Source organism: Pimephales promelas, chromosome 8, assembly GCF_988280905.1.
Source record: "Pimephales promelas chromosome 8, fPimPro1.hap1.1, whole genome shotgun sequence".
Classification (NCBI taxonomy): Eukaryota; Metazoa; Chordata; class Actinopteri; order Cypriniformes; family Leuciscidae; genus Pimephales; species Pimephales promelas.
In genome coordinates this window covers 24,928,019-24,940,351 of record NC_142776.1, presented here as the reverse complement: position 1 = coordinate 24,940,351, position 12,333 = coordinate 24,928,019, and the positions used below count along the sequence as shown (strand labels likewise).

At 42.7% G+C, this 12,333-nt stretch overlaps 1 protein-coding gene across 2 annotated transcripts; it reads right to left on the bottom strand.

Moving 5' to 3' along the window:
- Positions 1-1,172: 1,172 nt before the first annotated feature.
- On the bottom strand, positions 1,173-8,309 carry LOC148978103 (uncharacterized). 2 transcript variants are annotated; one of them, XR_016169501.1, is made up of 3 exons: positions 8,147-8,309; positions 1,564-7,872; positions 1,173-1,289 (listed from the first exon to the last, which is right to left on the bottom strand). XR_016169501.1 is itself a non-coding variant. In XM_089134223.1 (2 exons), the coding sequence occupies exon 2, from the start codon at positions 7,781-7,783 to the stop codon at positions 1,760-1,762; it is 6,024 nt and encodes a 2,007-aa protein (XP_088990349.1). In that variant the 5' UTR covers positions 7,784-7,872; positions 8,147-8,309; the 3' UTR covers positions 1,173-1,759. The 2 variants fall into 2 exon arrangements, 1 of the variants encoding a protein (XP_088990349.1); XM_089134223.1 differs by having other exon boundaries at positions 1,173-7,872.
- Positions 8,310-12,333: the final 4,024 nt, after the last annotated feature.

Below are 12,333 nucleotides of genomic sequence, written 5' to 3'. Positions count from 1 at the left end.
ATTAGGCTATAAGAGAGATCTGTTTCTTTTCGTGTTGAATTGTTGTTTGTCAATGTTGTTTAAACATAGACATTTCAATATTTCTATATATTTCAGAGTTTCGGATCATTTATGAGACGAGCTCCAGTTCACGAGCAATGTAAGTTATATCGCGGCGGAACGTCCATGTCCTGATTATATTCTGCTATAGCCTATATTTGCTTCTTTTATTAAATCCAGGTAATTGAAACATTTATTAAAATAAAGATAAAATTTATTAAAAAACGAAATTCACTTAAAAGAATGGCTTTATACAAAACAAAAATTTAATGTGGTCAGAATTAGCTCTCCCGATTTAGCCTTTGGCGCATAGGCTATATGCACCTGATATGCAAACGGTTCACTTTTCATAGATTCAATAAACATTTACTTTACATAGATTCAATAAAAAATATATAACATATTTAAACATAAATATTAAACTAAATACATTTTTTTAATGGATATAACACCTACGCTTAACCTACAGGGAAATGTAATGAGTGGAACATTGCAGGGGTGTGTTTTTGAATAGCCAATATAATCAAATAATTCCCGTCGATCGTCGAATATTATTTTTGCTTTAAATCCCCATCCCTATAATTTAACATCTCTTTATCAGACAACAGACAAGCAGCATACGAAAGAAAGTAGCCTATAGGCTTAAAAAATAAAAACACATTCAAGTAAATAATAAATAAAAGAATACAAGAGGCAGAGTTTACAGAGTTTCTGCCGCATTATATTACATTATTGTTCAAGCAGTTCGGCAGTTGTTGTTGTCTGACTAGTCGACACGTGGGGTAATTACATCATCATTTCACAAAATATACGGATTGGCCGTACACACGAAAACGCAAGGATGTCGTTTTCAGATTTATCCACCTTGGGACCCGGTTTAAAAAAATAGCGGTTTCACTCTTCCAAAACGCCAGATCCGTGTGGACGAAACGCCAATACGTAAAAAAAAATTATACGTATACACCGAAACGCGTCTTCGTGTGGACGGGGCCTAATTCTGAAAAGAATACAATATATTCCTGTAGTACCATGTGATAATTGTATTAACATGTACCTAATGTTTCATGATTTTACTTGGTTGTTGGTCTGCTTCATACAAACGCTAATGGGTTAATGTTCCAGACTGTTCACACTATGTATTCTGCCTTCACTAGTGTGCATAAACTAGCTTTACAGATAGCTAACAGTTTCCAATAAAGTACCAGAAGCTTCTTGCTGTATTGTGGTGTTTTACTGAAAGGACTGTAAAACTGTAACATACAAAAACAAAGAAAAGCATATTACAATCTCAATATGAAGAATATACAATACAAAAATAAATATGTAGTCTAGAAATAACTAAACTTTCAAATCACGATTGTATGGCAAACAAATAGCACAATGCTAATTTACATAGAAAACGCCATAGAGAAGCTAACGCAATTAGCGTCACATATTTCCTTGCAAATTACAAACAGAAAAATGCTAAAATGACTAAATAGGATATCAAAAGTAGGCTAAGATCTCTAAGAAACAAATACTTACAGACAGATATTCGTCAGAGACCGAAATGACAGTTCAGAAACTTTAACACTCTGGAGATCGACTTGCAGGGGAAATGTTATGAGAACAACTGAGCTACGGAAACTCTGAGTGGACAAAACACAAGAAACTCAAAACCCAAATACCTCTTCTCACAATGGGCAGTACACTCCCCGCCTGGAATACTACTATTACACTATTAACCCTTTACTAATAACACAATTTCCGAAACAGGTCTTGAGTACACCTTAGGAGTACCTTCTTTAACTATGCGGACATCTACTTTACGTACTCTTTTATCTCTCCCAGGATAAGTGTTCACAATAAGTCCAGTAGGCCATTCGTTTCTTTTGACCTGAGAGTCCTTTAAGAGGACAACGTCACCAATGGCTAAGTTTGGTTGATCTGCTTGCCATTTTCTTCTTGGTTGAAGGGTAGCAAGATACTCTTCTCGCCATCGTTTCCAGAATGAGTTAGCCAGACTTTGCACCTGTTTCCATTGCTTCCGGTACAAGTCTTTTGGATCGAAGTCCCCAGGAGGAATAGAAGCGGGACAGATTTTCTGAGTGAGAAGAGCCCCTGGAGTCAGTAAATCAGGTTGTTGAGGATCAGATGACACAGGTACTAATGGACGAAAATTCATTATGGCTGTTACCTCTGCCATGAGCGTCACAAGTACTTCATGAGTCAGATTTGGAGAATGAACCTTCAGCATCATAGCATCCAAGATACGTCGAGCCACACCAATCATTCTTTCCCACACCCCTCCCATGTGAGAAGAGTGAGGTGGGTTAAACTTCCAAGTGCATGCCTCCTTTTTGAGGTAGGATTGAAGCTCTGGGTCTGAACTTATCTGAAGCTCCTTGCATGCTCCTACAAAGTTCGTTCCACAATCTGAACGGAAAAGTTTGGTGGGTCCTCTTATGGCCAGGAACCTTCTGAGCGCGTTTATGAAACTTGAAGTAGAGAGAGACTCCACAACCTCGATGTGAACTCCTCGTGTGACCAAACAAGTGAACATTACTGCCCATCGTTTATTTTCTACCACTCCACCTCTTGTACGACGGATGCATATGTTCCACGGTCCAAACACGTCTACTCCGACATGTGTAAAAGGAGGGGATTGGAAAAGACGATCAGCCGGAAGGTCTGCCATTTTTTGTTGTTGAACATTCCCTCTTAACCTGCGGCAGGTTGTGCATTTGTTGAGTAAATTTGAAACCAACCTTTTTCCTCCAAGGATCCACAGTCCAGCAGACCTGACGGCTCCTTCAGTGATATGTCTGCCTTGATGCGCAACCTGTTCGTGGTAGAACTGGACCAGCAAGGCAGCAATGTGATGCTTCTTCGAAATCACAATAGGCTGACTTTGTTCTTGAGTTATTTCAGCAGAAGTCACACGCCCTCCTACTCGCAGCAGACCTTCCTTGTCCAAAAACACATTGAGATTCTTCAATGGACTGTGTTTTATTACGTCCTCGCCTTTGTTCAAAGTTCTCAATTCTTCTTCAAAGGACTCACCTTGAACAGTTCGGACAATGACTAACTTTGCTTGAATTAAAGCGTCCATCTTTGCTTCATCTGAATCAGTAGCCTTTGAGATAGATCTGGCCCTTTCAATGAGCTTCGCTATAGCTTGAGTGAGGCGTTTCCAACTGGAGAATCGCTCAAACCTGTGTGACCCGAGTGAATTTGCCACGATTGTAGTTGCAAACGTAGAGACTTGTGGGCGAACTTCAATGTCCGTGGAGGGTTCAACAAGCTGAAAGTCATTCTGCTGCACAGGACACTCTCCATCTCTTTCCCTCAAGAAGTCGGGACCAGTGAACCAATTTGTAGAACTCAATAAGGAAGCTGGCACATGCCGTGTTCCATGATCGGCAGGATTAATTTCCGTGCTCACAAAGTGCCACTGACTGGGATCGGATGACTTCCTGATGCGAGCAACACGGTTGGCTACGTAGACATAGAACCTTCGGCTGATGTTATTGATATAGCCTAAGACTACTCGACTGTCAGTGTAGTACTTCACATTGTGAATTTCTATGTCAAGTTGATTCAGCAACATGTCTGCTAACTCCACCGCCAGAACGGAAGCACATAACTCCAAGCGAGGTACTGTGTGGACTTGTCTAGGAGCTAATTTGGACTTGCCCATGCAGAAGCCTACGTGGACTTGACCTTCAGAATCTATGGCTCGGAGGTATGCAACCGCTGAAATAGCTGATGTAGAAGCATCTGCAAAGACACACAACTCTCTTTGACAGGTAGATTGCAGTGACGTGTGCACATACTGTCTAGGAATTTGAAGTTTCTCAAGGTCTACAAGCGAATCTTTCCAAGATTTCCATTGTGCCTCTTTTTCTGCTGGCAATTGAGTGTCCCATTCACAGTTCTCTGAGCACAATTCTCTAATGAGAGCTTTACCTTGCATGATGATGGGGGCAGCAAACCCAAGAGGATCGTACAAGCTGTTAACAGCAGAAAGGATGCCTCTTCTTGTGAACGGCTTGTCTTCTCTTGATACGAGAAAGGTGAAACAGTCATGTTGCAAGTCCCAGTTAAGCCCTAAACTTCTCTGTAAGGGCAGAGGCTCTGCACCAAGGTCAAGACTTTTCAGTTCTTTTGCACGTTCCTCAGATGGAAATGCTTTCATTACGTCTGGGTTATTGGAGGCTATTTTGTGCAAACGAATGTTAGAGTCCGCCAGCATTTCTTTGGCACTTTTCAGAGTTTGAATGGCGCTAACGTCTGAAGAAAAAGAAGCCAGTCCATCATCAACGTAAAAGTTTTTAAGGACAAACTGTTTGGCCTCTTCACTGTACTCATCCTGTGTGGCCAGCGCCGCCCTCCGGAGACCATATATAGCTATGGCAGGAGACGGGCTATTTCCAAACACGTGTACGGTCATCCTGTACTCTCTGATTGCCCTTGTGAGATCGTTACCTTCGTACCACAGGAAACGCACAAAGTCGCGGTGGTCCTCGCGAATGACAAAACAGTAGAACATTTGCTGTATGTCCGCAGTTATTGCCACAGGTTCTTTTCGGAAGCGCAAAAGGACCCCAATAAGTGTGTTGTTCATGTCTGGACCACTCAACAAAACATCGTTCAAAGACGTGTCTTTGTAAGTTGCACTAGAATCAAACACTACCCGTATCTGATCAGGTTTGCGTGGATGGTACACACCAAAAAACGGTAGGTACCAACACTCTTGATCTTTGGTGGGTGGCGGAACGGGTTCAGCATGTCCTGACTCAAACATTTTTTCCATGAAGTTCAAGAAATGTTCTTTCATTTGGGGCTTTTTGTCAAGCGCTCGACGCAGTGAGTTGAGACGTTTGACTGCTTGGTCTCGATTGTTGGGTAATCTGTGTCTATTCGTTTTGAAGGGCAGTGGTGCCACCCAGCTGTTAGACTCGTCCATGAACATTTGTTCATCCATGATCTCCAAGAAGAGTTCATCCTCGACTGACATGGCAGGTTTGTCATCATGTGGGGTTCTCTTGAACAATTTGTTGGTTAGACAGTCATTTTCATCTATGTCCATCAAGCTGCACATGTTCCCAGAATTAAATAGGCCGTCAGAGCTCAGAATCTTTTCTTTAACATGGAATGAATTGGTGCAAGAGTCCAACAGAGATGTGCGTCCATTGATCAACACTGATGTGCGGTAAACACTGAGATTGCTAGGTACATGAGCACCTCCAAGGCAAACATCACCTATTATCACCCAGCCGAGGTCGAGGCGTTGGGCGTAAGGAGCATCGTGAGGGCCGTTGTAATGTTCTCTGACCTTGTGCAGTCTTGGTATGTCCCGACCAAGGAGGACCAGTATTGAAGCATTAGGGTCCAAATCAGGAATCTTGGCTGCCAAATGCTTGAGGTGAGCGTGTTGTCTTGCAGCCTCCGGTGTGGGGATCTCAGATCGATCATCTGGGAGCATGTTGCACTCGATTAATGTGGGCAGCCGGACGCTAGTGTTGCCATCAAGAGACTCCAGAATGAACCCGTCAGCTTGGCGTGCTTTTGTCTCTCCTACGCCTGAACAAGTCTTTAGAGTGTAAATTTTGGTGTCTGTGTTAACGTTAAAGATCTCAAAGAATTCTGTTTTTGCTAAAGACCTATTGCTTTGCTCGTCTAAGACAACATAAGCTTTCACTGCCTTTTCCTTGTGCCCAACAGGATAAATGTTTACTAAGCAGATTTTGGAGCATGAGCGTGAGCTGTTACCCTTTCCACATACCTCAGTACATTTGGAGACAATGGCGCGTATAGGACATTCTGCTTGCTCCCCGCCATGCACGTTAGGAGATTCAGATCCTGGAGTTTCAGTTTTCCAGGTTGGTGGTCCAGGGTGCAGTGCGGTAACGTGTTGGTCACTTTTGCACTCATTGCAATGTACACTTGCGTCGCAATCTTTTGCCATGTGGTTGACGGAGGAACAGCACTTGTAACAAATGGCCAATTCTTTCAGAATGACTTTCCTCTGATCCAAAGTCTTTGCTCTGAAACCACGACACTTGCGAAGGGAATGTGGTTTATTGTGGAGCGGGCACAGTTTATCCGGGTCAACCACCTTTTGGTCAGAGGATTCACGATTGCCTTTTGGAGCAAGTATTTCAGTTTTTCGAACAGATACTGCGGTTTTGAAATTGGGCTTGATCATTCTTTCAGGCCTACAAACACTTGGACCACTGGTAGAAAGCAAGGGAGCAAAGCTTGGGTCATTTAAAGTTTTAGCTTTGTCGCACACAAACTTCACGAAAACAGGAAATGGCGGGTATGAAGCATGGTGTTGCTCTTTATAGTAGGATGCTGTGGTAATCCATTTTTCTTGAAGGTGAAATGGGAGTTTCTGAACAATGGGTGTGATGCCCCGGGATGTGTCTAGGTAACTCAGACCAGGCAGGAATCCATCTACACGGGCAGCATCAAGCTCTGAGATGAGATCACCTAACTCCCTTAACTTGCCGTTTTCTCTGTTTGCGATTTTGGGAAAATCTTCCAACTTTTTCAGGAGAGCATTCTCTATCGCTTCAGGGGACCCATAAATGTCTTCCAGTCTTTGCCATACCATTTTTACACCAGCTGCGGCATCGTAAGTGTGCACAGCCCTTAATCGTTTGGCTTGGTCTGATGATTTGGGGCCTAACCACTTGCAGAGGAGATCTAACTCTTCTTTTGGGGATAAATAGAGACCTGCTGTAGCGTTCAAAAAGGATGCCTTCCAAGCCCAATAATTTTCAGGCTTATCATCAAACGTCAGGAGCCCTGAGCTGACCAACTCTCTGCGCACCAAATATTTGGCTAAGTCCGATGTGGCTGGGGAATTGGACTCGTTTGCACTGGGTACAGGGCGAGGTGACGTCAGCCTAGGCTGCAAAGGAACTGACTGGTTCATTAGATGTTGCTGAAATCTGTGGTCTGTAGTAGCTGGGGTAGGATACTGTGAGTGGGACGTGAAAAGGGCATTTTTGAACGAGCTTTGGGCATAAGGATGAGTTGCTCCGATGCTGATGTCATACTGTGGAGAGTGCGTCACTGGTAGCTCTTGAAACCCATATTCACTAATCTCGCTGTTTGATATGTTATGCTCTTTATCTTTATGTTGCTCAATATCGCCGCTGTATTTCACTCGCTGAGATGCTGGAAGTGTCACTGTGCTAGCTTGAGGGTAATTAGAGCGATTAATAGTCTGCGGAGGTGGAGCTGGTATGGAGTCAACTACTTTGTCGCTGCTTTCTAGAAACCAGGGTTCTCCACCTTCTTCCCCAGCGGCTGCTTCCAGGACCTCTGCTTCGGCGTTGGCAGCAGCAGCTGCACTCTGTAGACGCAATTTGAGGAGGTCAGCGCTGAGCTCTGCTTTCTTTTTTGTAGCCTCAGCCTTGATGTGGGCCTTTTCTTTTAACACCTCTGCTTCTCGTTCAGCGTATGATGCCTTTGCTTGAGCGGCTGCTGCTTTAGCACGTGCTCTAGCAGCCAAAACGCTTGCATTAGACCACTGACTGGTGTGTGACCGCTGACTGGCGTGTGACCGCTGACTGGCGTGGGACCGCTGACTGGCACGTGAGTTGTTGGAACTGTTCGAGCTCGTTTCCCACAAGTCACCAACGTTGCTGGCTGAACTTTGGCGATCAGAGACAGCAGTGTAGTCTTCCGTGTCGACTTTTGGCTGACTTTCCATGTGTCTTTTTACTATTCTGCCTTCACTAGTGTGCATAAACTAGCTTTACAGATAGCTAACAGTTTCCAATAAAGTACCAGAAGCTTCTTGCTGTATTGTGGTGTTTTACTGAAAGGACTGTAAAACTGTAACATACAAAAACAAAGAAAAGCATATTACAATCTCAATATGAAGAATATACAATACAAAAATAAATATGTAGTCTAGAAATAACTAAACTTTCAAATCACGATTGTATGGCAAACAAATAGCACAATGCTAATTTACATAGAAAACGCCATAGAGAAGCTAACGCAATTAGCGTCACATATTTCCTTGCAAATTACAAACAGAAAAATGCTAAAATGACTAAATAGGATATCAAAAGTAGGCTAAGATCTCTAAGAAACAAATACTTACAGACAGATATTCGTCAGAGACCGAAATGACAGTTCAGAAACTTTAACACTCTGGAGATCGACTTGCAGGGGAAATGTTATGAGAACAACTGAGCTACGGAAACTCTGAGTGGACAAAACACAAGAAACTCAAAACCCAAATACCTCTTCTCACAATGGGCAGTACACTATGATTAATTAGAATCGGATGTGTGGCATATTTGGTCTCTATAATCTGGTTCTGTGAGGATCGAAATGACTGTTGATGAACTTGGCCTGAATTGTTTCTTTGGTAATTCACGTCAAAGACCTTCAAAACCTACTTTGAAAGTCCGCGCTCTGGACCCTAAGAAAACCATGTGACGCTCCAAATGGGACACACAGGTCCGCCTCCCTCAGAGGGTTAGACCACCATGCTCACTGTCATTAACCACTTCTCTAAAGCATGCCAGCTCATTCTTCTCACCAAGATGCCCACAGCTCTGCAGACGGCTTAACATCTATATAACTTTGTATTCCGGTTTTATGGCTTACCAGAAGATACTGTGTCTGACAGAGGTCCTCAATTTGCTTCTCGTGTCTCGACTGCCTTCTTTGAGAAACTTCAGATCAATGCGAGTCTCACTTCTGGGTCTCATTCCCAGGCCAATTTGCAAGTTGAATGTCTCAACCAGGAGATTTCCCACTTCCTTTATTCCTACTGCCACGGTCATCAGGAGGATTGGTACCGCTACCTGATGTGGGCTGAATTTGCACAAAATTCCATACTCAAGCACTCTATAGGGATGACTTTTCAATGCGTCATCGGATTTCAACCGCCTCTGTTCCCCTGGTCTGGTGAGCCCACCAGTGTCCCTGCTGTGGATGATTGGAAACCTGGAGACCTGGAACCTGGCCCATACTCATCTCCAGCGTGCTGTAAGACGTGGCAAGGAACAGGCTGACCGTCATCGCAGGCCAGGCCCAGAGTACCAAACCTAATGGGCATGGCTATCCACATGAGGTCTACACCTGCAAGAAACTCAGTCCGAAATTCTTGGGTCCATTCAAGATCATTAGTCAAATCACCCCTGGGTTGTTTGCCTTGATCTGCCAGACATATGCCCATCTCGTCAACTTTTCACGTCCCCCTGCTCAAATCAGCCTCTGTCCAATCTCTACCCCCTGCTAGAGGGTGAGGAGGTTTACAGAGTATGTCATCTACAGGACTCTAGAGGTCAAGATGGGCAACTTCTTGTAGACTGGTAGACTGGGAAGGCTTTGGTCCAGAGGTACGTTCCTAGGTCAATGCCAATGACATACTGGATCCATCACTGATTTAAGACTTTCATCGCATGATAGACCTGCTCCTTGACCTCCGTGCAGACCCCGTCGGTGTCAGTTCCCTCGCACCAGACCCTTATTCATCGTCTGAACTCATTTAAAGCCCTTTGAACAGTTTGCACTGAAACTGTCTTTTGGACCTTGAACCTTTTTGTTCCCATTGAAGTCTATTATATGGAGAAAAATTCTGGAATGTTTTCATCAAAAACCTTAATTTATTTTCAACTGAGGAAAAAATGACATGACATCTTGGATGACATGGGGGTGAGTATCAGCAAAAGTTATTTATTTATTTTTTTATTTTTTTAAGTGAACTGTGCTAAGCTTAGTTTTTCCAATCAATACAAAAAACATCAAAATATTTCGGTATGTGTCGAGTGGAAGCCACTGCACTGAAGAAAATTCCTGTGAGATGGTTCAAGATTGCTTTATGGGTCTGGATTTCACACTCAAAGACACACTAGGAATAATATATGGAGAGAGATCTCCATGGATTCTCTGGCTCATCGAATTTTTAAGATTGAGTACTTCCCTTTTTTCCCCTTTGAACTATAGCCAAACAATTTACAATCATCCAATGCATTAACTTTTTAGAAGGCAGCAGTGAGCCATCATTCTAAATGCTTTAAGGGTTAAATCACCCTTAAATTAAAATGAAGTCATAATTTACTCACCCTGGTGTTACCATATGCCCTTCTTTCTTTTTTGGACCACAAAAGGAGAATAAATAAAATAAAATGAATGGCAGTGAGAATAGCGACCAGCATCAAAGCTTTTTAAAAAAGACAGAAAGGTATCACAGAATGGTTCCATGTGACACGTGTCATATTCCAAGCTTTGTAATGCTATACGATAGGGTTTAGTGAAAAACAAATAAATAATTATGTAATACAAATCCTGACCTTGGCCATTGATCTCCTGTGCACGGCTGTGCGACTGGTCCATATAAAGATTGTAAGAAATGAAGAATAATAATAAAACGCTAAATATCCGTTGTGTTTGTCAATAAATAGTTATCACATTTACTGGGATTCTGACTGTCAAATGGAGTTCTGGCCCATTCTAGATATTCAACTAGAGGTCAGCCAAGGTCAGGATTTTCATTAAATATTACCAAAAATTCCAGTTTGTTTTCATATACAACCAGAACACTTGGAATGTACGACAAGTGTCACATATTCTGACCATTCTGTGATACTTTTGCATCTCTTTTTTATGCTTGGTGCATGCTTTATCCAAAAAAAAAAACTGCAAACTGCAGAACAACACCAAGGTGAGTAAATGATGACTTAATTTTCATTTTAGTGTGATCTATCCCTTTAAGAAGACCCTTGTAATGCATGCCTGATAAAGCTAAGAAATGAGAAAAAGCATTGAAGGGGTGACATAACAAAGAGCGAGATTAAGGTAGGAGAAGAGAAAAAGATGGCCCGGCATCAGATGCACGGCTGGCATATTTAACCTGCCCATCTGCATGAAATACGGCCAGGCAGACGTCGCTTCGCTTCAGTACTCCCGAGACCGTACTTAACATTTCCGTAGGTGAAAGGGGAGGCGTCGTTAAGGAGAGCCACGCTCCGGGGATGCTCATCTCCAGCTCTCTCTGAAGCCATTTATTGCATGAGAGCATCCACATCATGATCAACCCCCTGGAAATAACCAAGAAGGTCCATGCCACCACAGAGGCTCACAGTTAGACCTTTTTCGTCCCCAAATACCTCTCTATTCCATCTGAAAACAATTTTCAGGAGCTTGGAGCACTATTTGAGACCTACACTGGGCATTTTCCATTTATCAAACCTCTTGGGGAGAGGCCTCTAATAGCTGGATTACACTGGAGTCAAAGTCATTTTCTCACTTTCTCAATCTTTACACAGTTTATGCTATAAAACAACAGTTCATAGTCACCTCAGCTGGCAAGCTCTAAAACCTGAAAAAAAAAAACACAACGAAAATATCGTAAAATAACCTGTGCACGATATTCTAAGCCAGAGAATAGCTAAAATTGAGGTATATATATGCATGGTCACAAAATCAGTTTACAAGCGGTTGTGTCCCGACAATGTATAGAACAAAGGAATACGACTATGATGCACAGCAATGGCTCTCTCTCTCCCTTTCCATAAACTGTGCTAGGCACTTCTCCTTGATCTGATTTATAGGCCTAGTCGCCTATGGCATGATAGACCAACTTGAATTAATATGCATTTGCTTATGGCTTCCTGTGATAAATTAATACTACGTGAGACAATAGAGGTCACAGGGGAGTCTGTGTTTAGGCACAGTCACCACCGCCTCTGTTTGCTGCTCTGCGCATTCTGCAATCCCTCACTATGATGAAAAGGAAAGTCTCACAGAGGGATTTACAGGCTGTGTTTACAATGTGATTATACTGACTGCTGTCAAGGAGGGTTCTCTTGTGGTCTTAATAAAGTAATAGAAATGCCTGATGTGTTTTTTCCCCCTATGACTATACGCATATATACGGTTTTAAGGGTATGTGTTTTCTCCAGATGGTGAACTTGACAAAGGATTTGTTTTGGAAGACTTGAACCGCAGTGTTTTTGTTGTTAATGATATAATAAATCAGAGTTTTCACTTGCCAGATCTTAGCTTTGTCTAATCAAATACAATGGTCCTGAGATTCTTATTCTAAGCCATTATGGTAACACTATTTGTCGCTGTGGTCTTATACTTCCTCATTAGAACAGAGCAGCTTGTTTTGCTGGTTTGCAGGTCATTTTATTGGCCAGCCTATGACAAGGGTCCCGTCCTGGGAGGAGATCCATAATGACGAAATTCCCCTCTGGATCATCACAGCAACTACGAGAAACCAACCATGCATCACCTGAGTTCCTGCCCTGAAGGGAACAGATAATACTTAAT